Source organism: Poeciliopsis prolifica, unplaced genomic scaffold (genome assembly GCF_027474105.1).
Source record: "Poeciliopsis prolifica strain line A6 unplaced genomic scaffold, Auburn_PproV2 SCAFFOLD018, whole genome shotgun sequence".
NCBI classification, from domain to species: domain Eukaryota; kingdom Metazoa; phylum Chordata; class Actinopteri; order Cyprinodontiformes; family Poeciliidae; genus Poeciliopsis; species Poeciliopsis prolifica.
Genome location: NW_026562393.1, coordinates 4,129,070 through 4,156,534, shown reverse-complemented (window position 1 = coordinate 4,156,534; position 27,465 = coordinate 4,129,070). Strand labels below are relative to the sequence as shown.

The 27,465-nt window shown below is 37.3% G+C and overlaps 1 protein-coding gene across 1 annotated transcript in view; it reads left to right on the top strand.

Annotated features, from left to right (window-relative positions):
- The window catches only part of sdk2b (sidekick cell adhesion molecule 2b), a 287,137-nt gene that overhangs the window by 224,069 nt on the left and 35,603 nt on the right, over positions 1–27,465 (top strand). Inside the window, exons 6-26 of the mRNA XM_055042498.1 lie at positions 374–485; positions 889–1,079; positions 2,424–2,507; positions 2,646–2,840; positions 4,284–4,400; positions 5,507–5,674; positions 5,996–6,098; positions 9,879–10,055; positions 10,878–11,014; positions 12,351–12,498; positions 13,875–14,015; positions 14,886–15,067; positions 15,871–15,986; positions 16,935–17,130; positions 17,482–17,580; positions 19,399–19,590; positions 21,810–21,931; positions 23,412–23,521; positions 25,852–26,002; positions 26,342–26,579; positions 27,154–27,269. Coding sequence (XP_054898473.1) covers positions 374–485; positions 889–1,079; positions 2,424–2,507; positions 2,646–2,840; positions 4,284–4,400; positions 5,507–5,674; positions 5,996–6,098; positions 9,879–10,055; positions 10,878–11,014; positions 12,351–12,498; positions 13,875–14,015; positions 14,886–15,067; positions 15,871–15,986; positions 16,935–17,130; positions 17,482–17,580; positions 19,399–19,590; positions 21,810–21,931; positions 23,412–23,521; positions 25,852–26,002; positions 26,342–26,579; positions 27,154–27,269 — 3,095 coding nt within the window. The remainder of the gene's footprint in view (positions 1–373; positions 486–888; positions 1,080–2,423; positions 2,508–2,645; positions 2,841–4,283; positions 4,401–5,506; positions 5,675–5,995; positions 6,099–9,878; positions 10,056–10,877; positions 11,015–12,350; positions 12,499–13,874; positions 14,016–14,885; positions 15,068–15,870; positions 15,987–16,934; positions 17,131–17,481; positions 17,581–19,398; positions 19,591–21,809; positions 21,932–23,411; positions 23,522–25,851; positions 26,003–26,341; positions 26,580–27,153; positions 27,270–27,465) is intronic.

Below are 27,465 nucleotides of genomic sequence, written 5' to 3'. Positions count from 1 at the left end.
TGTTTTCAGATAGATAGTATAGACAAGGATCCATTCAGCCCATCTGTTTTATGTTGGCAGTATTTTTCTTTCTTTTTTGGTTTGGCAAAAAATACCTTGTTATGCACACACAGTGCACTGTCTCATCCTGTTCGACCCATCTCTCAGTCATAGCTCATGCTCGGTGTGTTCGCCGGTCAGTTTCAATATTTCACATCAATGGGCACCCGCAGAGAGTGCTGAGTGGCAGTGAGATTTATAGGATATTAAATACAAAATCCTCCGGTCGCCTTGTGACACTGCTCCTCCTTTCAGTTCTTTCAATCAATCAGCTACTTAGAAAGGATCAATGTATTTGTATGCATTTTTTGAGTATCTTTGCTTGTCCGTCTAGATATTGGAGGTCCAGCCGACCCCATTGCTCCCACTATCATCATCCCGCCCAAGAACACCAGTGTGGTCACAGGCACATCAGAGGTTACGATGGAGTGTGTGGCCAATGCCAGGTAAAAACCTTCACCTACATTTTTCAGGATTTGTTCCTCCAAAATAAGGGAAATCTCCAGGAACTTCAACAACTTTCACCATTCGTTACAAACCTTTATATTGTCATTATTTATTCAGTGTTTAAAAAACCCCAAAACAACACAAAAACATATTAAATAATTGTTTTTAACAATATCCCCACTGTCTTGTCACCCTTGCTGTTAATACATTGTACAACCTCCATTACGAATAGTACAACACTCGAAGCATGCAGAGACCTTTTGCTGTTTCAATTTTGTACATTCCTCATGAGCTGTGCATGGGTCATCTCTTTAGCTTTTGTCTCCTCAAGCTAGGTTTGAATATTGCTTCCCAAGTACATAGGAAAAATTAGATCTGATGTCTTTTTTTTCCCTTGTGTAGGCCTCTTATAAAGCTGAGTATCTCCTGGCGTAAAAACGGTGTGTTGGTGAGCAGCGGTTTGAGTGACTTCAACCGCAGGCTCACTATTCTCAGCCCAATGGTGAGTGACGCCGGATTCTACGAATGTGAAACCGTTCTCCGCAGCAGCAGTGTGCCTTCTGTCAGCGCTGGTGCCTACCTTCATGTGTTTGGTAAGGAAACTCGTGCAGTCAATTTAGTTTCACTTGTTATCATGTCATGTGTGCTGAAGTACTGTCGTCGTTCTATATCCATTTGTGTTTGCAGGCTGTGCCTTCTAATTACTTCTGTTAACACCATGGTTCCACACTGATTCACACCTTTTTTTCTTATGACAAAACTGTTAATAAAAGAATTAAAACATCACACACTACATACAGATATTTATGATGTGACTGATCATACCTGTAAGTGTGAAATCAAAAAGATTACATATTTGCTGCTGCCTTTGCAAAATAAGTGTTCAGTGTTTTTCCTGAGAGGAACATGTGCCATCTTGGTCAGAATTGTTTGAAAATTTATAAAATTAAAACCTTTGATTCCAAGAAACCTAATACTCCTTAAAGAGTTGCAAGCAGTTTTTCCATTGTTTGAAGTTTTATTACATGAGAATTGCAAACATCAGCCAATTATATTGGGATTTTATTATATACCAAAACAAGGTGAAAAGAAAAATTGTCAAAAAAAAAAATGTGCCATTGATGTTTTGCATTTGTTTTAGCAGGGAGACTAAAACATATTTTATGTCAGAATTAAGGGGACTTCATGCAAATTCATTCTATTATTTTCTCTTTTTTAACCATTTAATATATTCAATAGATGTATTGAATTTTAATTAGATTTTGATATTGATAGTTTTGATTTGTGTTACATAAAATCCCAACAAAAACATTGAGGTTTATGGTTATGATGTGACAAAAATGTGAAAAAGTTGAAAGTGCATTGAATATATTTGCCACTACCATATGCATGTGGCTGTGCTACAGGAATAATCATTGCATTTTGGCTCAAAGAAAGGATGTGGCCAAAATTTTATGCAAATTTGTCTTGTCTCACTTGGTTACATGGAGAACAGCTTGACTGTGAGCTCATGAGGCAGTAACAAGAAAAATATTATTGATTTAAATTGGAGGGAAGCTAATGGTTGCCCTCAAGAAACAGTTTAATAGCATTGCTGGAGTCACTTTGATTCCATCCCTATGAAACACTTTGATGTTTTCAAGCTCTAAGGTTTAGTGAACTTTTACCTTAATTCTGCTGACTTTGACACTTGTCTTGCTTTCGCAATTCGTTTTTCAGAAGATGCCTGAATTTGAGGTGGATTTTTTTGTTTTTTTCTGTTTAAGCTTTATGATCCAACAGCTGGACAGTTTTGATGTAATATTGCATCTCACTCTCTCTGTTTCTCATTATTTTATGATCACATTAAATTATAATTCTCTAATGATGTTTTTTTTAGTGTGTTCATTTTCCCTTATTTTTATTTTTTATTTTTTGCTTTGTTTTTGATCTGTCAGAGCCACCACAGTTCATCAAGGAACCAGAGAAACACATCACGGCTGAGATGGAGAAGGTGGTGGACATTCCCTGTCAAGCAAGGGGTGAGTATGGCTTTATTCTATTTGACAAATGCTTCCAGAGTTGACTTGCTTGACAGATTCTGAATTTGAATGAAGTCATACTGAAAGGGCGGCTGTAACCCGCTGTCTGTAATCCAAATCCTTGTCGACTCTCTGCAGGAGTTCCCCAGCCAGAAATCGTCTGGTACAAGGATGCCCTTCCCATCGATCCAGTGAAGACGCCGAGGTACAGAGTCCTGGTGGGGGGGAGCCTGCAGGTCAACGGTCTGCTGCCTGATGACACCGGCATGTTTCAGTGCTTTGCCAGGAACTCGGCAGGAGAAGTTCAGACTAACACCTACCTGGCTGTTACCAGTGAGTGGCCTGGAGATCAAATATTGCTTCCAGGAATAATTACTGGTCTTAAAGATATAACAAGCTGGCTTGATAAAACTCCTATTTATTTATTATTTTATATTATGTTTATACTCTCTATATATATTCAGCTCCCTTAAGCCCTTTGTCAGATTTAAGGATGATGATGAGGTGTAATTGTGTTACAAAAAATAGAAATGCGATCAAATCTTAAAATAAGGAGAAAAGTGGGGCTATATGAATCTTTTATATGCATTTCTACCATGTTCTATAAACATATGGCAGCCAATAAAATAAGGTAGATATACACCTGCAGTCCATCCATCCATCCATCCATCCATCCATCCATCCATCCATCCATCCATCCATCCATCCATCCATCCATCCATCCATCCATCCATCCATCTTTGTCATTTTTGTGGCCCTTTTGCTGTATGTTGGAAAATCATTAACATGCTAAACACTTTAAAGCACATTGACAAACATTGAAAATTAGTTCATTTGAGATAATTTCATCCCCAACAACAAAAAAAAAAAACTAAATGGATATGCCTGGAAGTTATGTGACGCATGGGCATCTTGAAGGATGACATGTAGAAGGAGAAGAATGCAGTTTGAAAATGCACTTTGCAACCGGATCTCAGAAAAGCAGAAAATGATGAATGGACTGACAATTGTTCAGACATTTTAAGCTTACAGTACAGAAACCCATCATTGAGAACCATGTTTGCTGCCTCTCTCCTAATTCCGAAATAACTTCCACATCATTTTTTTTTTTTTTTTTTTTTGTCTGAGCTTGTGCCACTGCAGGAATTTGAAAATCAATGGTAATTGTACTCTAGCTGTGCATCTTTTCTGCAAGTTTCTGACATCTAATTTTCTTCGCTGCATCTTCTTTCCTGCTGCTTTCACTCCATGGTGCGTCTTGTTTCAGAATTCATAATAATCTAAGTCACTAAATCACTCCTTTCGTCTTTATTTCTAATCTCGTGGTGCTGGTACCTCTTCTTCGTCTTCGTCTGCTCAGACTTCATCTCATCGTTCTCCTCTTTGTCAATACATCCATGTCTCCATGTCTTTTCTGCTTGGATATTTACTCCACTACTGTGACAAACTCCCAATGCATCCTTTCTGTAGGGAGTGATATGGTTTCCTGTCATTCCATAAGGGACTTTGATTTATTGCACATCACACAAGGATTTTAGTTGCCTTGGAAATGCCTTCACTTTCCATTTATGCTCAGGTTATTTCTCCCTCTACTTTCTATATATTTTCTATCTGGCTGCAAATAGACATTTGGCACATCGTAGTGGCAGGAGTGTGAAGGCAGTGTTGCTCCTTTTCAAAATAGTGGGACAAAGCACAAATTAAACATTCTGTTGCAGCAGGTTGGTGCTTAGAAGTAACACGACTGAAATGTGCGTGTGTTTTATCTCCCCTCAGGCATCGCACCGAACATCACAGCCGGACCCTCTGACAGCACGGTGATTGACGGGATGTCAATTATCCTGCACTGTGAGACCTCAGGAGCTCCAAGGCCTGCCATAACCTGGCAGAAAGGTCTCTGTTACACACAAACATGTACACGAATGCAGTTCATATACAGGATGGAGTTTATGATGGCTGTTGTGTCACTCTTACATCTACACGTGTTCCGAATTATTATGCAAGTGATATTTTCTCAGATTTTCTTAAACACTATCTGTTTATTTTGGGCAGCAGAGAGATCCTTTCTCTTTCCCATATTGCTTGAAACCTGTGGCTCGCTTCATAATGTGGAACATCCTTAAGTAGATTTCCTTTAATTGAGCGCACCAGACCAACTAATCAAATCAGCTCTCTGAAATTAATGATAGTGATTCAAAGACCTCTGGCACATAATACCATCTATAAATTTAATAGCACAACAAAAACTATAAACTTTATGACACTTAAATCCAATTTGCATAATAATTTGGAACACAGTATATAAACTACCCTGTTTTCTTCAAGGTTCATGGCTACTGTGTTTCAGAATTGTTAAAGTGAAAAAAAGCTCATTTCTGTTCTGTGCATATGCGCTGCAATGTTCATTTATTCCAGTAATTAAATGAATTTGCTAAAACATATTACATTGATTATTACACAGAGATGTTTTGAAGCCTTGTTTTTTGCTTATTATGATGATTTTCCAATATGACATTTTAGTTTTTCAATATTATTGCATCAGACCAATAAAAACAGATTTAGTACAAAAATGTTGGCTTAATGAAAAAATATGTTCAATACCTGCTTAAAGATTATGTTCAAAATATACTTAGTTTGACAAATGAGCCTCATCGAAAGATATTCTAATTAGTCTAATAAAACATGTATAGATTGTGTACAAATATTTTTCACAAATCAAGAAATAACTACATATATATATAGATATATAGATAGATAGATAGATAGATAGATAGATAGATAGATAGATAGATAGATAGATAGATAGATAGATAGATAGATAGATAGATAGATAGATAGATAGATAGATAGATAGATAGATAGATAGATAGATAGATAGATAGATAGATAGATAGATAGATAGATAGATAGATTTCTTTTTATCATTCTGTCTGTTGCTTTTCTCTATTTATTGATCTTCTTTCTCTTCACTCTTCTCTTCTGCCTTTCAATAACCTTAGGTGAGCGTGTGTTGGCCAGCGGTTCTGTGCAGCTGCCCAGGTTTACTCTGCTTGAGTCGGGAAGTTTGCTCATCTCTCCTTCACACATTTCTGATGGCGGGACCTATACTTGCATGGCAAGTAATTCGAGGGGCATCGATGAGGCATCTGCTGACCTCATTGTCTGGGGTAAGTGTTTCGGGAGTGAGTACCAAACACGTATTTAATGCAGAATATTTTAGAGGAAATCTTTAAACCCTAGTGAGGGAAAAAAAATGCAACAGATGCAAAAGCTGAATCATTTTATCAAGAAGAATGAATAAAACATGGTTTGTGAAACACTCACTTAGCTTCCTCATTTGGAACTTGTCTGTTTATCTGAAATGAGCTTTCTGAAATTCATTTTGAAGTTCTTGGCGATTTTTCTTTTTCTCTTCACCCTGCTCATTTAAGGAAGCACGTTCCGGTGGGTTTCTGCTATTCACTCACGTCTTTGATTTGTCTCCACAGCTCGCACTCGGATTACCACACCCCCACAGGATCAGAGTGTCATCAAAGGGACCAAAGCTATTATGACCTGTGGAGTCACACATGACCCGAGTGTAATTATCAGGTAAGAATCTGTTCACAAACATGTGGAGACATGGACGCATTGTATTGGAGATATTATGGCTTAAATTTTCCAGAAAGTTGCTTGAACTGATGGCATAAAATTACTCTCTGGAAAAATAAATAACCTCAGCAGTGCGTCGCAAAAGAATTCATATCCACCCAATTTTTTCTCATTGTCTGATATTAAAATATCAGGCAATAAATCATCGTCTGATATTAAAATAATAAAAATGTCTGAAATTTAAATAATAAACAAGGTATTTTATTGTAATTTTATGATTAAGTAGAAGTAAAAATCATACACACATCAGTTTATTAAAAAATTAACATCTTTACACTTTTCTGAAAAATTCACCAACTGTACAATTCTTGTTAAGCAGTAGGTAGTGTAAGTTAAGTAGTATTTCAATAGAGCAGACATTTTTTTAACAACATTTGCTGTTAAACTACACTCAAAAAATGAGCTCATAGAATTGTTTAATTCAATAAATGGAGATATCAAACATAACACATTTCAGTAAGTTTAACTTTTTTTTTTTACTTGTTAAAGTCACAAAAACAGTTTTTTTTTTGATGCAACAATATGCTATGCTACAATCCCCTACCAGTTGGTGTAATTTTAATTTACTGAAATTATGTGAAGTATGTGAAAACTATTGACATGTCTTTATTTAGTAAGTCAAACTAAGGCTACTACTGCTATATCATTCCTAAAACTTAAGTAAAGCAAAAGTCAGTGATTGCCACACAATCTTAAGTCAGATAAGTTGGAGCTACAAGTATTTTTGATTTGTTTACTAAATATTGTTAAGTTCCATTTATATACGGAACATCACTTAGTTTTGTGGAATTTGTTGACATAACTGTACGAAGTAAATATTTTTTGCGTGTATCTTGTTAAAACTGTTTTACTGTGAAGGGTGTGACATAAAGTTTTACACATTTAGAAACTAAAAGAAAGTTGTGTATGATAGAAGTGTTTACCACATACCGCCACTGCTGTCAGTCCTGTGAAACACACGAGTCTTTCAGCAGAATGATTACTGAACTCCTGCCTTGTACCCAACTTCACTCCTGATCAATGGATTCCTTTCTCTCTTTATACTCAAATGAGAAAGCGACATCTGACACTGCTTCTGTGCTGTGTAGATATGATGAATGTGGATTTGCTGTTTGATATACAGCCATTAGGCGTTCCAGTGAGTGTTCAGGTCAATCTTGGTGGTAACTTTGAGGAGACTGTGGGAAGAGGATGAAACGGCTCACTGATAACACTGTCTGCTTGGATTACAGCTAAATAGAAGATGACAAAGTCATCCGTGTACTCTATGACTTATGGGGATATGGATGTCGAGGTTTTGCGTTCATGTAGGTGGCAACAAAATTGTATTGTCTGATACATAACAAAATGGGCATAAAATAAAGTTGAGATTTTGTTTTAATATTTAAAAGTTACATATTTAAACCACATCATCCAAAATATGCAATTTGACAAATATCAACTGTTTTGCTATTGATCTCAAACTGTGTCCCAGACATTTGAACTAAAACCGTAAATCAAGACAGTAACTATTTGGTTTCCTAGTTCATAGAAAGACTTGAGATGAGTTTTGCAACAACTGACTTTTGATTGCTTAAATGAGACTTCAACTCAAAGCCTAAATACCGTCTTTCAGAAGCAATGAAAAATGTAGTCATTGCTGAACAACTTCTTGAAACTCAGATTTATTTTTTGCTAAAGATGTGCAAAAAATGTTCAAATTAATTATCTTTTTATTGGAGTTTCACACTCTAACACTGATAAAATTCTGAAAAAATACAACCTTCAAAATTCAATTTTGAATTTACTCACTTGGTGAAAAAAAACCTTCAGCGAAGAGATAATTGTTTTTAACAAATCTGTTGTTGCCATGCGTGTTTGCTCCTATAACAGTTCTTATCAAATAAATTCATCTGAAGCAGTTTTTTTTCCATGACTTCCTTTTCCTTACAGTATGAATATAAGGCGGTAGAGATGCACATTTCTCTTTGCCAAACTTAAAAATTTATCAAATAAGAAAACATGTCATTCAAGTGGAGATCAGATGTGCGCTGATCTCCAGAAGTTGAACATTACTTAAAAATAGCTGCTTCCCAAGCTTGATCAGCTTAATAAAAACGCAAATTTCGGGGTGTGCTGTGGTGACCCAGGGGCGAGCACGGCCCACGTTTGGAGGCCTCAGTCCTCAACGCGGACTGAGGCCGCGACTCCTGGTCCCGACGACCTTTGCCGCATGTCTTCCCCCATCTCCTCACCCTCTTTCCCGTCTGCCCACTGTCAAAAAAACGAGCCACTAGCGCCGCAAAAAACTCCTCGGAGAAAAAAATGATAAAAAATAACAAAACACAAACTATATTATAAAGTAAATCTAAGTAATACACCAACACAAAACACCCACAGTCATCTCAGAGCAGTAATTAAATTAAAAGGATGAATTAAAAAAAGAGCCCGCTGTAAACTCCGAAAGAGGACTTATAGTGTTGTGGCTTGATTTATCTTCCAAAGGTCATAAATCTTTAAATATAATGCATTGTTCATATTCTTTAAAAAGTTTGGAATTTGCATTAATATGTTCAAACTGTTAAAAAATATGTTATGTCTAGTTAAAAACAGCCAAAGTAAAAAATAAAAAAGGGAGAACAAGAGAACAAATAGCTTCTTCTTTTGAAGACTTTGTTCTGCTTTCTACTGGAATAAAAGGTGAATTAGAGTTGCAGAAATTCGGAGGTAGGAAATGATGGACTCAATATGAAAACGGTGCCAGGACGTTGGAAGCACATCAAAAGCTTCATCTATTTTAGTCACAGCAATAAGATAGGTTTACTTGAGCTTATTTGTGCCACTCTTGGAAATAAAGATAAACAAAAAGTATATTAAGCTGTTGCCATCTACTTCTAGCTGTGCAATAAACCTGAAATTGTCTAAAAGTGCTTAATGCACCCACTCCAACTTTGAGACTTTATTAGTTTGAAGGAAAAACCAATAAACTCACTTTGGCTGTCATTGTTGAAATATTTCTTTTATTCAAAATTTGTGCAATGTCAGGTAACTTTTGAAACAGCAAGTTACATCCAGAATAAATTCAGAAAAGGTTTCCTTACTAAGATGTTCAATGATTACCCAGAAAAACGTAAATTTATTTTGACATTAGTGAGGAACAATTAGGGTTTTTTCTTTTTTCTGTTTTTTGCAATTGCAGCCTGTTAGAATTAGTTTCTCTAAAATACCAGTATTAGGTAGGAATGTCACAAAAAAAAGTTTTCTCTTGCTTAGGTTGCTTAGGTTAATCAAATTGCATGGCTGTTTTTCTTTTGTTAAATCCAGATAAATTGCCAAACATATTCTTGGAATGTATTTTTATTGTTTGTAAACATCAGATAAAGACTAAATATAGATTAATTAATATATGTAGATATATTAATTCTATATACATTATACAATTCTATATACATTATAATATATACATTATATACATGAAATATATATATACATATATTTGATATCGAGGTTGAGTTAAAATAGAGTGTATATAGATTAACTTGTGTGTGTATAGTCAGAAAGAAAATTGGAAACAGTATCAGGCAGTAGAAGTCTGATAAATTCATCTCTTGTAAGAATGGAACAAAAACAGAAAAAAAAAACAATGATGATCTCACAGGCTTAGAAATCTCAACAATGTCACATTTTGATTCATGCTGTTGGACTGCACAGCAGTTTAACATTCCAGAGTCTGTTTTGCAGGCATGTTTGGGAAAAAGACAACTCTCTGATCAATGTGCAAGCCATCCCCCGAATGCGCCTGGACGCCGACGGCACCCTGCACATCTCCCAGACCTGGTCGGGTGACATCGGCACGTACACGTGCAGAGTCACCTCGGTCGGAGGCAACGACTCCCGGAGCGCTCACCTCCGTGTCAGGTAAACCCCTCCCTCTTCCCCATCTCTCCTCATCTTTTCCTCCTTACACTCTTGCCGTCAAAATTCTTTGATGTGATGTAGCAGAAAGAAACATGTCCCCAACACCCTTCTGTCCTGCCTGTTCTTATCGACACCTCTGACTCATTTCCACTTAAATGACGCCTTCTCTTTCCCACCTTCCTTGTCCTCATTCTCACCTGACACTCTCCAGCCCCTGGTGGACTCCCTTCTCCCACTTCTGTTTTTTTTTTCTTCCCCTATACTGTACTGTTTTTTTCTTTCTGTAGAGTCTTATTATTCTCCATCATTTCACCAGTGAGTCACTGCAGTAAGGTTAAACTGAATATGAATGTGACTGTTTCTGTCTTCATCGCTGTACTGTCTCCCTTGTTGGCTTACTGCTTTTACTCTGAGTTACTATCCGTCCGTCGCTTTAAGGTTTATATATGAATCTGCCTGCGCTTATCTGAATTTATGCCTGAATGAATTAATGATCCTCAGCTTTAGCCTCATTTATTCACATCTTTGTCTGTGCATTTTCCTCCTATCTGTCTCCTAATGTCGTTCATTCCTTTTTCCCGTCCTGACCTCCGGTAATATCCATCTCGTTTTGTTTGCCTGCATGTCCATCTTGACAAGGAATCGTCTTTGCTGTCTTGTCAAGTCACATTTCATCACCTTTCTGAACTGATGTCTCTGTTGCGAAAGATTTGACTCTCTCTTCGAGCGTCTACAGGAGATGTAGACAATGAAGCAAACTGCTCTGATAGACAGAGTTCTTTTATTTATCAAAGTTGTGCTCTGATCTTTCCCCCTGCGCAGGCAGCTCCCACACGCCCCAGAGAACCCCTCTGCAGTGCTGAGCAAGTCTGAGAAAAGAGCCATAGACCTGGCTTGGGCCAAGGCTTTTGATGGGAACAGTCCTCTCATACGCTATATCCTGGAGGTTTCTGAAAACAGTAAGTCTTTACCAGTCCACTTCTGTACTCTGCTCAAAGTTCACTTCTCCTCATGCCAGTTTACCTATAAATTATGTATTCTGACTTGGGTTTGAGGGAAGCGGGAACTTGTGGGATCATTGATGAAGACTTGAAACATAGAAAATGTTTCACATTTGGGTCTGGGTGTTTCGTTTGCATTTCTATACACGGAGACAGACTCCTGCGTTTTTTTGTTTTTTCTTTTGCTTTAACGTTTAAATGCAAAATAAATGCTGCAAAGAACTTATGAGAGGCTCAAATAAAATTTAAAGGATAATTAATTAGGATTATTTTGGACGTTTCTGACACTGTCCTCTTGTTAATACTGGAAGCAGTGGTAGAACTTCACTCTGTTTTTTTTGTTTAAATCAATTTCTAATTTAAGTGCATTCATGCAGTGGGAAAAACATCCCACTTAGAGAAAAAAATATTAATTACAATGCGTACTATTGAATGAATACCAATGCTACACTTATTGTTTCATAAGTTGCTTAACTTAGTTCTAGATTTTTGTTTCATTCTTTTAAGTTAATTTCAAAAAGAATTCTCAACTTGTAATCCATTACTTCTCATTTCTTTAGTGTGTAAAATGGACTTACCACAATGGCCAAATTGTCTTTGTCAATCTTCAAAATGAGAAAAACAGTGGAACATGCCATTCAAATGTTTGGTGCTGAGCTACATAAATCAGAAAACAGTTCAAAGAAAATGACTGCTGGTCTAGACTGTAGTTTCTACAGCTATAATTAAAAAGTTTAAAACAACTGGAATCATAATAAATGAGACTCGACAAGGACCCAATTTTATCCAATCGGCTTAATGAGAAGGATGGCGAGGAAGGTTAAAAAACAATCTTCATAAGTGGAAGAACAATAGCAAAGAGTGACATTCCTGTAACAGAAAGAGTTGACATCACTGTGAGCTTGATATAAATTAAATGTACTTCAGTGGCGGATGATAAAACAAGTTTATCAGATGTGACCCATCTGTTTTGCTTATTTTTTCAACTTAAATTAAATCAAACAGGAAATGTTTACATTAAGGTTGTATGATTCAATGATATGATTCTACTGCAGTAAAATATTAATTTCTTTAATTTTGCACATCTAAGCAAAGATGCACAAAAGTGTGGAGGTTGCTGTATGTCATTTAAAGTAGATTTAGTAGAACTCAAACTGCTAATATAACACAATTAGTCATAAATCAGTGTTTGGGTTTTTTTTTATTATGTTTTAGCTGACTGGAACAGTGAAAATGAATGTGTGTGTTTGTATGCTGTCATGTGGATTTTGTTTTTTCATTTTCTCTGTTCTAGATGCTCCCTGGGCCATCCTGCTGGCCAATATTGAACCAGAGTCCATAGCAGTGACAGTGAATGGCTTGATCCCGGCCCGCTCCTATCAGTTCCGCCTCTGTGCCGTTAATGATGTCGGGAAGGGGCAGTTCAGTAAGGAGACTGACCGGTGAGAGAAGGACAGACCTTTATCTGTTCATCAGTATTCTCCTTTTATTAGAACAAACACTGAACAAATCATAAAATACATTTTTTCTATGGGGGACCTCATCATGATGCTATAGTTTTAAACACATTTTAAAGAATATTTCATTATTAAGAAATTGAAAAGTATTACCGATCTTCAAATGCCTCTGCAATCCTGGCACAGCTTTCACTTGGTAGCTGTGCCAAGTAAAAATAACAGCACTTTTGAATCAGTATTTGGTATGTGCTTCCCCTTTTGGGGTCATGGTTTCAGCAGAAACAAACAAATACCAAATACTTCACTTCTTTTGAACAAACAAACACCAAGACAATGAAAGAGACACAAAAACAAGGTACCTTTAATAGTTAGGATAGACGGACGGATGGATGGGGGCAGGGAAGGAAGGAAAGAAGCACAGATGGACTGGTGGAATATTCTGATGACCATATAGCACATTACCTCAGTTTCTTCATCTATTCTTTCTTTTTCTTCTTTGCAGTGTTCCTTCTAGTATTTATCTGGTTTAGCATCTTGACCACAAAATATATTCATAAAAAATAATACTGGCATACAAAATTTACATGGTTGCCACTTAAGATATATCCCACCAAGTATTGCTTCCAAAGTGTGCTTTGTTGCTGTGATATTGGACACATTGATATGGAGGGATATTTCCTTCATGTGACAATGCCACGACAAAAAAGCTGATTTTTCTTTTCACAACTCTGCACCAGTGGAGCCAATAACTGCGGAGGCAGTCATGTCTACATCATCTTGAAGTCCTTTGCTTTGTGGCTGCTGTGTTAAAATACAATGTTTTGCTCATACTGAGGCACTTCCAAATAAAGCTTACTGTAACATACGTGGAGTTACGAAATGATCTGGATCTGAGGTGACATCAACATTGTCAACTCTGTGGCTTCACATAACCGGCTATTCCTCAACCGCTGTCGGTCTCGCTTTACCAACCAGTCATGCTTCGCCACACTGCCAACTTTCTACCAAGAGGAAACCCATAGGTGGGGGTAAAGGGTTATGTTCCCGTTTGTTACAGTTGGCCCAATACAAAGCCCTCCATGCGTCCAGTTGGTCGCTGTTAATTGTCTCATTCCTTTCTCTTATTTCCATCCTCTCCCCCCAGGCACAACAGTGTGTTTGTGAGGAAAAAACTGCGTTTGTTGGTGCACTGTGTGTTTCTTTATAAAAAATGAGCAAATTACAAATACTAGGAAGCATCAGTAAATACCTTAAAGCAAATGAATTTACATAAATGACAGCTTGATTTTGAAGGATCTATTTCTATGATGCAATCTTCTCTCTGTCATCTTCTTTTCTCTATATGTGTGTCTGATCTTCAGCGTGTCTCTCCCAGAGGAGCCCCCCAGTGCCCCTCCTCAGAATGTCATTGCCAGCGGCAGAACCAACCAGTCTATCATGATCCAGTGGCAGCCGCCGCCCGAAAGCCAACAGAACGGCATCCTCAGAGGCTACATCGTCCGGTAAAATCCACCCCACCCCCACCCTTTTACATGGCATTGCCTTCTTTGCCTGCTTTTCCACATTCTTGGGAAGTTATGCAGTCAAATTTTAGTCTGGTAAAACTTCTCTGAATGAACAGACTCTGTTAAAATCTATATATACTACATTGTGTCAGTATTAGATTACTCTTTCCTCATGAAACCCACTTGTCTCTGTTGACAAAGCAACTTGAAAAATATTTTATCTGACGTACAACCAACCTTTAATTACTGGGCTGATTTGAGCAAACATTGTGACTCTAATAGACAGAGTATGCAATAAGCCAAAGTGACTGTAAATCCTCTAAACATATAATTAGCTCGGGTCTCTGTCAGACTTTTTATTCATTACATCCAAATGAAACCGCAGGTGATTTCCAGACAAAGTCAAAGCTGCCTATGGGATTTTAGGTGCCGCTTTGCTGGTGCTTTGTCCCCCTCTAGAACGAAGAAAGGTGTACTACAGTTGAATACTGTAATGTCCTTGTCTGAGGAGCAAGAAACAACCCCCAAATCCCCCCAAAAAACACAATTTTACCACATTTGTAAATTAGAATGTTATGCAAAATATAATTATTTCAGAAATTTAATTCAAAAACTAAAGCTCTCTGATATATTAATTTGACAAAGATTTCTGCATTTTAAATGTTTGATTCTGTTAATCCCAATGAAATATGGTTTACAGCTAAAACCCAAAGAAATGAAAAATTTTGTTTCTCAGAAAACATATGTATTTGTGTACATAAGTGTAATTCAGTTATGGAAATGAATTGCTGTAGAAAATAACTTTTTTTGATCTTCTTATTTAATCAGACGTACTTCCGGATTTTTATATTCAAATTTGTGTTTCAGTTACCGACTCACTGGGCTACCTGTGGACTATCAGCTCAAGAATATCTCCAGCCCGGATGTGACGACTCTACTCCTAGAAGACCTAATCATCTGGACAAACTATGAGATTGAGGTGGCTGCCTACAACGGGGCAGGTTTGGGCATCTTCAGCCATAAAGTCACAGAGTGGACTCTTCAAGGAGGTAAGGGACTCATCACAAATTAGATGTCTTGGTAAATAAGTTTTACCATAAACCTCCATAAAAATTGAATACTCAGTGAACAATCAAGCAACAGGATACCTTGGTTAAACCACATGCTGGTACTATTAGCAGTGTGAGCAGGTGCTGAGTCCTGGTTGGGTGTTTTCCTACAACACTTGTTCTTTCCAGTCAAATTTCCATTGATATGCTTCAATATAACACTCAATTACTAAATGTTTTTTAGCTATTGACCTTTTGTGGCCTACTTTCTTGGAGGTCGTTGTGCAATTGTGATTTAAGTAGCCTTATCTAAGATTGTGCAACCCGTGATACAACCAAAACACAAGACTTGTTTTCTTGAAAATGTTTTCTATTGTTCTATATAATATTCTATTGAATATTGAGATGCAACTTTACATAAAACAAAGTTGGAATAACTCATATGTACAGTAATTGTTTTAATAGGTTTTGTGTACATCTGGTTGCATATGGCTGTCTATTTTCTAATTGCAGGTGTTCTATATACCTAAAAATCCCTAAACATCTAAAGCAGTCACAAGTACACCCACAAAGAGCTCTGGTATTAGGTGTGTCAGTGGGAGAGTGATGGCAGTATCTGCCTTGACCCGTGCAGCAGCGATCAATACTGGCAGCAAAACCAATGCGCACAGACTTTAAACTATTAGTTGAAAGGCACGCTAACACCCTTTTTTTCTAATACGTTTCTCATTCTGTCTATTCCTTTCTTTTTTCCTTTTCTTTTTTTCCCAATTCTTCTGCTTTCTCTCCATCATTCATCCCAGTCCCAACCATCGCTCCAGGAAATGTGCAGGTTGAGGCAGTCAACTCAACAGCTATTCGTTTTACCTGGACCGCTCCGAACCCTCAGTTCATCAACGGCATCAACCAGGGCTACAAGGTCAGCGGGCCCCCCAACAGTGTCTTCACAACAAGTCATCACATCCACTGACAGAGCTGTCAGTGCAGAACATGCTCTATTACATGTAGGAAGAGGAGGGAAAAAGCCAGAAGGCAAACAATATTCTGCTCCAATGAGAACAATGGACTGTGCTTTCCCATTTGTCAGTTGACGGTTGTTCTCTTTCTTTAGCAGCATTTATCTGTGACTTGCTTCTCATTTCCCGTTTGCTTTCGTGTATATCTTGAAATGTCCAGTGCTGATAGAAAGTTTCTCTTTTATTGCAGATTCAACTATTTAATTTTCACCGTTTCATATCAGTTTTGATGTGGGTGAAAGTGTATGGAGTTCGGTAAAGTAGCTTTTTAAAAGGAAACCATGAATAAAATAAATGTATTGAAAAACTTAAGCCATTGTCAGTTCTTAAACATCTAACACTAGTAATTATAACTTGTTAGGGAATTGGAAAAAAGTAGGTGAATTTACACAATTTTTTTTGTTTATTTAAAAGAAAAAAAATGCAATTAGTTTCTTATATCTGATTTTAAAGGGTTAACTGAATATGAAGGGGATGAGTGATTAAACAGGCACAAGGGACCATTAAGCCCCCTGACTTACTTCTTTAATAAACATTTGCTTGGCCTAAAAACTGTAAATTAGCCCAAAAGATTAACCACTGGGACTGATTACTTAAATAGCTAATTGGTCAATCCAGTTCCCGTTTGTCCCAGTAGTGTGTGTGGCTAATCATTTATAGTGACATCATATCCCATCTCTCTTGAGCAAAATAAAATAGAGCTTTACTTCTATTCTTACGTTCTCCTTCGTTCAAAACATCACCGGAGCACTTTTCTAAAAATAGACTAAACCAAGATGGCAAGTGATCCCTAGAGACTTTGGTTGTCAGAGTAATTTTCTTTCCCATTGTCTCTCCTCTTGTTTTTCTAGTTGCTGGCTTGGGAACCTGGCAAAGAAGAAGAAGTTTCTATGGTAACGGTACGACCGAACTTCCAGGACAGTGTCCACGTGGGATACGTGACAGGTCTGAAGAAGTTCACTGAGTATTTCACCTCGGTGTTGTGCTTCACTACACCTGGAGACGGTCCCCACAGCCCACCTAAGGCTCTGAAGACTCATGAGGACAGTAAGTAACTTTTCTTCTCACTCTGCCATCCTGGCAAAAGAAATCAGGCATCTTACAGCAACAACATCCTTTGGGCAAGATCTATTATTCATGCAGAATCATGCTGTAGAGATGCTGATGAAAAAAAAGTGTATTCTGCATCCACCCAGAATCTCCTTAATTGGGACATGACTCTCTTAATAGCAACGCTTTAAAAGCCCATCTGTTTGCAGTTGCTTAGTTTGATTTTGCGGAGTTAGATTTACAATCCAAATGTTGAAGTGTTCAAAAGTAAATACCGTAGTAAATTATTTGCAGATAGAACTATTTGCCCATTGGCAATGCTCATTATTTTTATTTTTCCAAATCAAGCCCCCGGTGCTGTAGGCCACCTGAGCTTTACAGAGATCCTGGATACCTCTCTCAAAGTCAGCTGGAGTGAGCCGAGTGAGAAGAATGGCGTTCTAACAGGTAAACTTCCCAATTTTTATGAGAAATGAAGCAGAAAAGAAAAAAATACTGTTTTTATATCTGTCAAAGCTTTGTGGAATGAGGCCAATAACAAGAGCCAACCCTGAGATGGAACTGTGGTAGATTGACCTCATTTATTGTGCTAAGCACATGGGAGCAACAGTAATATTTGTTGTTTATTCTATTTGAGCTGTACGCCTACAACTGCCTTGGCTAGCCTGAAAATATACCTTTAGTCTTCTGAGACGAAAAAATATTTCAAAACATATTCTGCAAAACAAAAAGTGTTCTCGTCTTCTCATCGCGGTCATAATAACTCTACCACAATCATGTTTGATGGAGTAAACATGACGGTTGCATCAATCTCTGAGAAAAAAGAAATTAAGCCCTTTTGTTGTGCATGACAGAATAATTTATGAGGCATCACAACCACTGAAGAAAGTCCTCATGAGTTATGTGTTTTGAGAAAGTCACAAATAAAGTTGTGGAAGTATGTAAGAACAACTTCTTAAGTTGTTGGAATAGTTGCATTGCCAGTTTTATATGTATCTGTTTACAGATTTACAGTCTATTCTGAGGACCATTTGACGTCCTTTATAATCCATAAAATATTTAGAAAATCTGCTGTGCATAATAATTTGGATCAGTGCATTTTGAGTTTTTTATTTAAAAAAAATACTGACCATCATTTGCATTGACCATTTAAGAAAATCTGAGAAAATATCACTTGCATAATAATTTTGAACAGAGTGTAATGCGGTATGGTGCAGCTGTTCTGTGAAAGCCTTAGAGGTTTTTTCCAGTGGAAAGATTTGGTTCAGTGTCATGTTATAGCATAAGCTCTGTTCAATCCATCATTCGAAAATAGGAAAGATTGTTGCACACCTACAGTTTTACCAACACATGCTTTCCGTCTAAACTGGGAAATGACAGTATTAATTAGAGAACCTCCAAAGATGCCTTCAGATGTCTTCAGGCCAGGTGGAAAATCTGACCAGTAAGATAGTGAGAGAAAACAGGAAAATCAAGCATTCCTGAGACAAAACCAATTAGAGACTGAAAAGAACTTGACACTGGGGCAAAGGTTCTGCTTCCAGCTACACAACACCCCTAAACAAAGGAGCCAGGTATGGAATAGTAACTGATACATAGACATCCCAAAGTTCTCAGACTTTTATTTGTAAGATTATTTGAAACCCATTTATTATTTATTTTGTATTTCACAGTAATGCACTAGTCTTCATTGACCTTACATATAAAATCCTAATCAATTATGTTAAAGTTTATAGGTGTAAGATGATAAAATGTAACAGGATAGGAGCATTTTTGCATTTTTCATCCACATTGCAAGTTTATTTTATTTAAGGACAAATAATAAAAAAAATATATACATAGTATTATGTACATACCTTAAGAATATATATATTTTAAAATTTTTCCCAGGACATTTTAATGTGCTGCACAGTCCTAAGAGACAAACACCAACATGCCATGTGAGATTACTGATTTGGCAAGAAATGCTGCTTTAATGCTTTATGCAATCACATGAAAAGAGCTGCTGGCCAAGGAGCAAATTACATTAACTTTGAGAGGTTGAGCGTGTGTGTGAGAGTCTGTGCTGAGGATGTGTGAGCACGGGGAGGTATAATCACTTGCTGATTAAATTTGCTATATTCAATTTTTGATGAAGTTAATTTAATATTTCTGTTAGCTTTCCCCACAGCAGCGAACTGAGAGTTGCCATTGTTGTAAAACTACCGCAGAATTTTCACAGCAAGGACTCATGCTCTGTTTAACCCGTCTCTGCTGCTGTGTCAGGATACCGCATTTCATGGGAGGAGTTCAATCGGACAAACACGAGAGTCACCCACTACCTGCCAAATGTCACCCTTGAGTACAGGGTCACGGGCCTTACCGCTCTCACTACATACACTATCGAAGTGGCAGGAATGACCTCCAAGGGCCAAGGCCAGCTGTCCTCCTCTACCATCTCCTCTGGGGTCCCACCAGGTCAGTGACCAAATATGTAAACGTTGTAATAAATTTATTCTAAAAACATTTCATCAATGCTACTCCTACTAACTGCTTAAAAAAATTGTAAAGATTAATAGAATGATCTTTCTCACCATAGAATGATAGAATAGTTTGGAAATGGCTTTTTGACTGTCTCCAGGTTGATGGGAAGCCACTGTTGATTCTCTAAGGTCAATGCTGACATCTTTCACCCGGGCACACATGTTAATCAGTGAACTGTGAAACCTTGTAATTTTTTAAACGTGAACACACTTTCTGATGATCGGTTAATCAAAGACATTTTCTCATTTGCTGATGTGTGGTTCATACATAAGCTCTTACAGTAAAGTTGGGCTTTTCGGTTTATCTATATCCCACAGCACACATTTCTTTACTTTAACTATTCCCTTTATTATTGGATTTCATTATTTTAATAGAAAAAAATAATAATGTTTTTTTGTTGGTTTTGCAGAAACTTTATGGCACATTTTACTGACTTGTCTTTAAAGTGTCCTCTCATTGCTGGTTTGTAAAACAGACCTCAGTGAATCAGTTTCCATCAGTCTTTAATTTTCAATATTTGGAGAGAGTCCTTTCGTTGAGATTGAATGGTTGCATTTATAGACTCCAAGGTGTACCCATACTGACAATGACCTGTTATAAAAACGAGGACATGACTTATTTGTTACTCATAAATAAAAGCTGTAGGCGGGGGAAAAAAAACACAATGCAAAATAAAACTGAGTAACTACCTTTTTGCCCATTTCTCTGCTCTTGAGCAGTTTGTTCTTGCATGTCCAATCACAAATTTCAACCAAGCTCAACTAATCTACAGGGCAGAATTGTAGGCTTGCTCATTGTAATCAACAAACAGCTTGGAAAGTTTCCCCAACACTTCCTTTTGGTTCAGATTTACTGCTTCGTACTGCATCAGGTGAAAGAGGTCCATGTTTCGACTGCAACCAGACACAATAAATTCTGATTCCTGTCACAACATTTGGGACAGAAACAAAGAGTATAAACTATTTTATATTATATATATATATATATATATATATATATATATATATATATATAATATATATATATATATATATATATATATATGTCTGTGTGTCTAATATATATAAATACACACACACACATCTGTCACCCACACAAAATATTGGCTCTCATGGGAGGATTAGGGGCAATTACAGTCTTTAATGGTTTCATATTTGCAAACTCTTGAAACAGGAGCACAATGCCAGTGGCAATTACTGGAGCTGCATTCAGACGCCATACATCTGTGAAATCTGGGAAATGACAGGCTGTTATATTGAGAGCAGACTTCGGTGCAGCAGTTATAGTCCCCAGAATGGCAATTACCCCCATTGTATGTGCATAAAGAAAACGCCTATGTGCCTGCAACTGTACCATAACGATTGAGCTAAAAGCAACCTCAATAATTTGTCATGCAAATAATTTTCAAGGTGGTGATTTTACCACAAGACATATAATCTGTGTTTCATCGAGAGTAAATATACTCGCATTTGAGCAATCTTAGGGGGAAAATATGTTAAGTATGCCAAGGGGAGTGATCATATCTTCTTTTTAATATGAGGGTACTTCTATATACCACTGTTTGATGTTAATGCCTTTCCCTAGGAATCATGGAAGCTATATTCTGCTTTGGAATTTCAATACAGAATGGTTAATTTTTATTTGTCTAGAGGAAAAAAAAACAAGGCATGAGAAAAGAGTTTAAGTTTTACTAGAGAGACACGGAATCAAAACTTTTGACATGGACGCACACAAAAGTTATCTTTCCAGATTTGTTTTCCGTTCCCGGATTACCCGTCAATAATCCATTTGTATTGTTTATTCAACTCAAGTGTAAACAATCATGCTATCAGATTGAATGAAGTCTCCACGTCTCTCCCGTGTAATTGGCTTTTATAGCTTTGTCTCTGTCCGTATGGTGTGTATAAAACACTGTTACGAATCTAATTTGACTTTAATGTCTTAGCTGAATTTGGGGGGGGGTGTAAAATAAATAAAAATAAGAATAATGGCTGACAAATCCACTTGTGTTCAGTATTTGTACCCCCACAAGAGGGCAGTGCGGTTGATGAATTTTGCTAATAAGAACCACCTAATATGAAAGTCAACAAAGAACAATTTATGAAAAGGGATTTTTTTTCTCTCTGTTTTTTATTGTCTTTGCTTTCTTACAGAGCTTCCTGGACCTCCCACCAACATTGCAATAACCAACATCGGTCCACGTTCAGTGAACCTGCAGTTCAAACCCGGCTATGATGGAAAAACATCCATTTCCCGCTGGCTGGTAGAAGCCCAGGTGAGACAAGCTTAAAACTGTGAATCAAGAATAAACCCTCAAAAACACAACCGTCATGCGTGATTATCTTTTCCCAAGTATATACAGTGCCTTAGTAAAATGTTTTCACCTTCTGCATCAATTTATTTATTTTTTATGCAACAAACACAGACTTCAGCATATCTTTTTGAGATTTATTTGATGGACCGACACACAGTTGCTAATAATTTTGAAGTTGGTGGAAATCTGACAAAAAATGTTATGATTTTCATTGAACCTCTCTCGTGTGATTTTTAAAAATAAAATCAAGTCAAACAACTTCCTTAGTGTTATTAAGTAATAGAGTTCACATCTATAATTTAATCTTAATACATCTGGACTCAGCAGGGCAGTAGAAGGTGCAAAAAACACAAGCAACCAGACATTTACAGTTGCTTGTAACATCCTACAGATATCCAGTGCTCAGTCAGTAAAGATCTTTAAAAGTCCAGTAAAGATGAACTTTTTCCTTTGACCTTTTATACGAGATGAGTTTGAATCATTCTCCTAAATAGTTGTAGAGATTTTCTATATATTTTATTTGTGTTTCTTTCTTTGGTATCTTGCTAATACATGTTGTGTCTGGCTGAGAATGATTTTAAATGTGCTATGCAAATTAAGTTGACATTGACATTGACCTGTCAATACAGCTGTTATGTAAAGGCTTCAGAGGTCTAAGTGTAATTTTATCGCAGAGTTATGACAAAATGCCCCGTTACCTGAAAATGGAAAAATCAAACCTGACAATCCTGGTTTTTCTTCACAAAAATTGGATCATAAGAAAATGTGTATAGTTTGGCTCAAGCCACATAAAGGACAGAACAAACATATAGCAGGTTTTCTCATCATATTAGACCCATACTGAGCTTTTTGACAAAAAAAAAAATATATATATATATATATATATATATTATATATATATATATATATATATATATATATATGTGTGTGTGTGTGTGTGTGTGTGTGTGTGTGTGTGTGTGTGTGTGTGTGTGTGTGTGTGTGTGTGTGTGTGTGTGTATTATAGGACATATAAATATATACAATATATAAACACACAGCCAGAGCTGCAATGAGATGGTTTAATTAATGGCTTAGTGATGGACCAAAGTTCAAACATAAATTCATCTAAATTCGAAATGTACATTTTAAATGTTCCCTTTCCATTCCGACTGAGCTTGAGCAATTTTATAAAGAACAGGCCACTATTTCAACATCTACATGTGTGCAGCTGGTGAAGATATGACCAAAAAGATGATCAACTTTAAATACAGTCAAAAAATGATTCAACAAATCAGTGACTGATATGACAAATCAGTGTCATATTACTTTGTCAGTAATATGACAAAGTTTTGTGGAAATGTATGAGTGCTATGGATACTTTAGCAAGGCACTGGATATCTGGTGGACTGTCGGAGACTTTCAGAGATCACTCACCATTCCTCTGCTGTCTTCTTTGCAGGTTGGGATGGTAGGAGAAAATGAGGAGTGGGTGACAGTTCATCAGGTGTCAAATGAACCTGAGGCTCGCTCTTTGGAGGTGCCGGGTCTCAATCCGTACACTCTTTACAGGTAACACACGACATTTCACCTTGACTTACTTTGCTATCCTAGAATCCTGATCTGGTGCCAGTTTTTATCTGAAAGCAGGCATGAGCTAGGGAACACAAAAACAAAATAAACACACACACAGTCATATCTGGGACCACAATTCAGACTGACACCCCCGGGTGCTAAGTTTCAAATATATATGACCCAAACTGTCACTCCCAGACAAATAGAAATTGGCCAGTTTTGAGGAACAGTCCAAGAACAACCAAAGTTCATGCCTACTCCAAACTGGAAAATTATTTAACACCATGGTCACTGTTCACTCAGAAAGAACTGAGACGCTGATAACTATAAAAACCTCTGATCAAAAGTCGACACCCTCCAACTTTACTGAAATTTGAAAAAGCCCACACAGTACCATGGGTCAGCGTGGTGGGGACAGCAACATGCTGTGGGACGTTTTCACTGCAGGTGGTTGCATCGCATCAAATAATGAAGAAAGAGTTCCTCCAAATTCTTCAACTTCTCCACATATCATCAACTGGGTTGTTTAAACTGGGGCACGATGTGGTCCAGGTGTTCCAACTGGAGAATAATCCCAAACACTTCCCAAGGGTGGCTGCAATGGATAAAGTAGGCTATGTTCAGCTTCGGGAATAGCTTTGACCTCAACCCTATTAAAATTTATGGACCATATTTAGAAGCTGTGTCAGTGCCAGAAAACCAACACTTTAAATAAAGTCTATCATTTTTGATAAGGAGAATGGTCAAAGAGTCAGGAAACGTATGTAATGAGCTGATGCCAAAAAAGAATAAGGTGGAGGTGCAGCTTTTCTTCATTGCACATTAAACGAAGTGCTTCAATAAAATAGAATAAACTATAGATTTGCAGGGCTTTACAATGATGACACAAGCCCAATTATTCTCTGTTTTGACTGTTGCATTTCCAAAGAAAGAGGTTTGTTGAAATATGGAGGACATTAAAATCACCTAAAAATTAATTTCATTATTTTTCACCCCTGCACAAGAAGAGTTTAAATTTGCTTCATTGTCTTTGTCTAAAAATGTCATCATTCTGCATCAAAGCCAAACACACTGGTTTGGTTGAGATCTGGTTGTGAAATTACACAAAGTTACTCTGACTTCATGTCGTCCTCCATGAAGCCTGTGACTGCATTTGATGGGTGATTGTCCATCTGTGCTGTAAAAAAAATGTAACTCAAACTGTTTAGCTGACTTTATACCCTGTCACAATCACCAGACCAATTCAATATACACTACAGGCCCTCTGTCATTAGAGACAGTGTGTGGCCAGACCATCAGACAGATGCCAGATGGTTTGCAGATGTTGCATTGCTATCCATTACACGTTTTCTCCATGTTCTTTTCTTTCCACTAATCTGCTGAATCTCTCCTCTTTTCCCTCCTCTTTTAAATCCTGATGGGTATTGAATGTTTCTACTTGCTAGAGTAAGTGCTCAGTGAGTATTTGCCTTTATAACAGGTTTAAAAAACAATTCTTTACTGAGAAATGACATAATTGTCTAAAATTTTTAGAGCAATCAGTCCATTTTAAGCTATAAAATAAAAATAAAAAAGCTCACGATAGAAATGTGACATATCTATAGCAAGTTTCATAAATGAAAAGTGATGTTTGGGTGCAAGGATGAATGCTTTTACACAGAAGTTTTGAGTTTTAAAAAAATATTCATGTTTTCATAATAATTCAGTAGCAACCCTGCTACCTACTGTGCTGTCCTTTCTTTCAGTTGTTACTGCTATCTGAGCAGTTGGTATTATTATAGAGGAAAAAAAAAAGATGTTTGGAATGATGCATCTCTTCATCATGCTCTCTTCCAATTAAGATTGTGCAAAAATGTGACAAAATTGCTAATTAAAGTGCACGTGTTCTCCTTGAGCTCAGCTAATTTTCTTTTATCCCTGGAGCTCATCTTAATTTCTTTGTCTTTAAATTGAATGCAAGATCTATTTGGTTATTTTTCACTGTGCTTATAATGCTTATTTTTATTCGGTCTGTTTGTTTTCCCTGATCGCGTTTTGTTCACCAAATTAAATGAGCCAGTCCCTTAAGATCAATAGGAACTGTAGCTTTTTTCATTCTAATAACTACTGCCAGTTTACATTTCATCATGGACACAGCACATTATTCTGTCGCACAATCAGGCATTAACACAGATAAGTTTCCTCTCACCATATTTATACGGTGTTTAAATTCAAAGGCTTTGATCTCTCTTGAGAAGCATAAAATCTCATGTTAAAACATGCAAGCTGCATAGAAATGGTTGGTCAGGCATTTTTCAGAATGATCCCGCAATGTTTCTAAATGTTAGATTCCGGATGCGCCAAGTAAACATAGTGGGAAGTAGTCCTCCAAGCCAGTCTTCCAGAAAGATTCAGACTCTGCCAGCTCCTCCAGACATGGCCCCCGCCAATGTCACGCTTCGCACAGCCAGCGAGACCAGCCTCTGGTTGCGATGGATGGTAAGTGACATGGACAACACTTACTGTATAGCACCACGGGGGAACATGTATTTAAACAAGTCTTAAATCATTTCTTCTTTTTCTGATAGAAGCATAATCTTAAAGTGAAAAAAAAATCAGCATTTTGTAGTAGTGTTCATTGTATAAATATTAGAAATAATTCAAAATTGTTACATTTAAAAGTTTATAGCTTAAACTTTTAAGCATTTATAAGAATTTAAACTTTTTTACATTTGTATGCGTGACCTTACTGGTGTTCTCCTTGATCCTCACAATGGTTCTGATAAATTATGTCTAGAAAACACTGTCACTTTTGTTTTTCATATTTATGCAATGCAGCCTCTGCCTGAATGGGAATACAATGGGAACGCAGAGCAAGTGGGCTACAGGGTTCAGTACTACCGCGTTGGCTCACAGGGCCGTGGTCTGACCCACATCGTCACTGACCGCCTGGAAAGGGAATTCACCATTGAAGACCTGGAGGAGTGGACAGAGTATGAAGTTAGGGTCCAGGGTGTCAATGGCATCGGGTTTGGACCGTGGAGCCAGCCGGTCAGAGGCAGGACAAGGGAATCTGGTGAGTGACCTTGCCAATCTTTTAAAAGAAGAAAAATGTGTGTGAAGAATGCCTCAGTGCAGAAAGACAGATATCCTGTTAGCTCCAACTTTGCTAGAAGAAAAAACAAAATCCCCTTTATAACTTTTGCATAACTGCATTTTGAGCATCTGTTCAGGGTATCTTCATTAGTAGTCAAATTAGAGGTATGGAGCAATGGTTCACACTCTGCCATATGTTTAATTCATTAGCAGACACACTCAGACTCTTTTTATATACCACACCTCAGTTTAGGCTCAGACAATGCCTTTCCGCTCCTCACTTCTGCTTTCTTGTAATGTAGCAGATGCTGGGTAGAGTAGAATGGAGGGAATGTGGATAATGGGAAACATATGACTTTAAATATAGAAAACACATTTTTTCCAACAAATCTTTTCAAATTAGCTGTTATGTCTGCAGATGAGTGGAAACTTAGCTAAAAACGTTTTGGGAAGGAAATGTAAACACTTAAATGTCTTCTTTTATGAAACTGCAGCAATGTAAATACACTGATTAGCTCTTGTGATTTTGACCTCCCACATTCTTTATTTTCCAGTCCCTTCATGTGGACCCACCAACGTATCCGCCTTTGCCACCACCTCCAGCAGTATCCTAGTGCGTTGGATTGAAGTTCCTGAGCCTGACAGGAACGGCCTCATTCTTGGCTATAAGGTATTTTTCTGCTTTAATGTTTAAGAGCACCTCTCCAATTATTTATTTGCTGAAAGACCAGACAATCTCTAATTAGCTTGCAGAAATGTCATCTTTTCTGTGCAGGGTGCAAAGCAGCACAGTGTCAGTTTGTCTTCACTAATTTGCAAATTCACTTCCCTCTGAACTTGTGCTCCTGGTTTCCTTCCTTGCATCA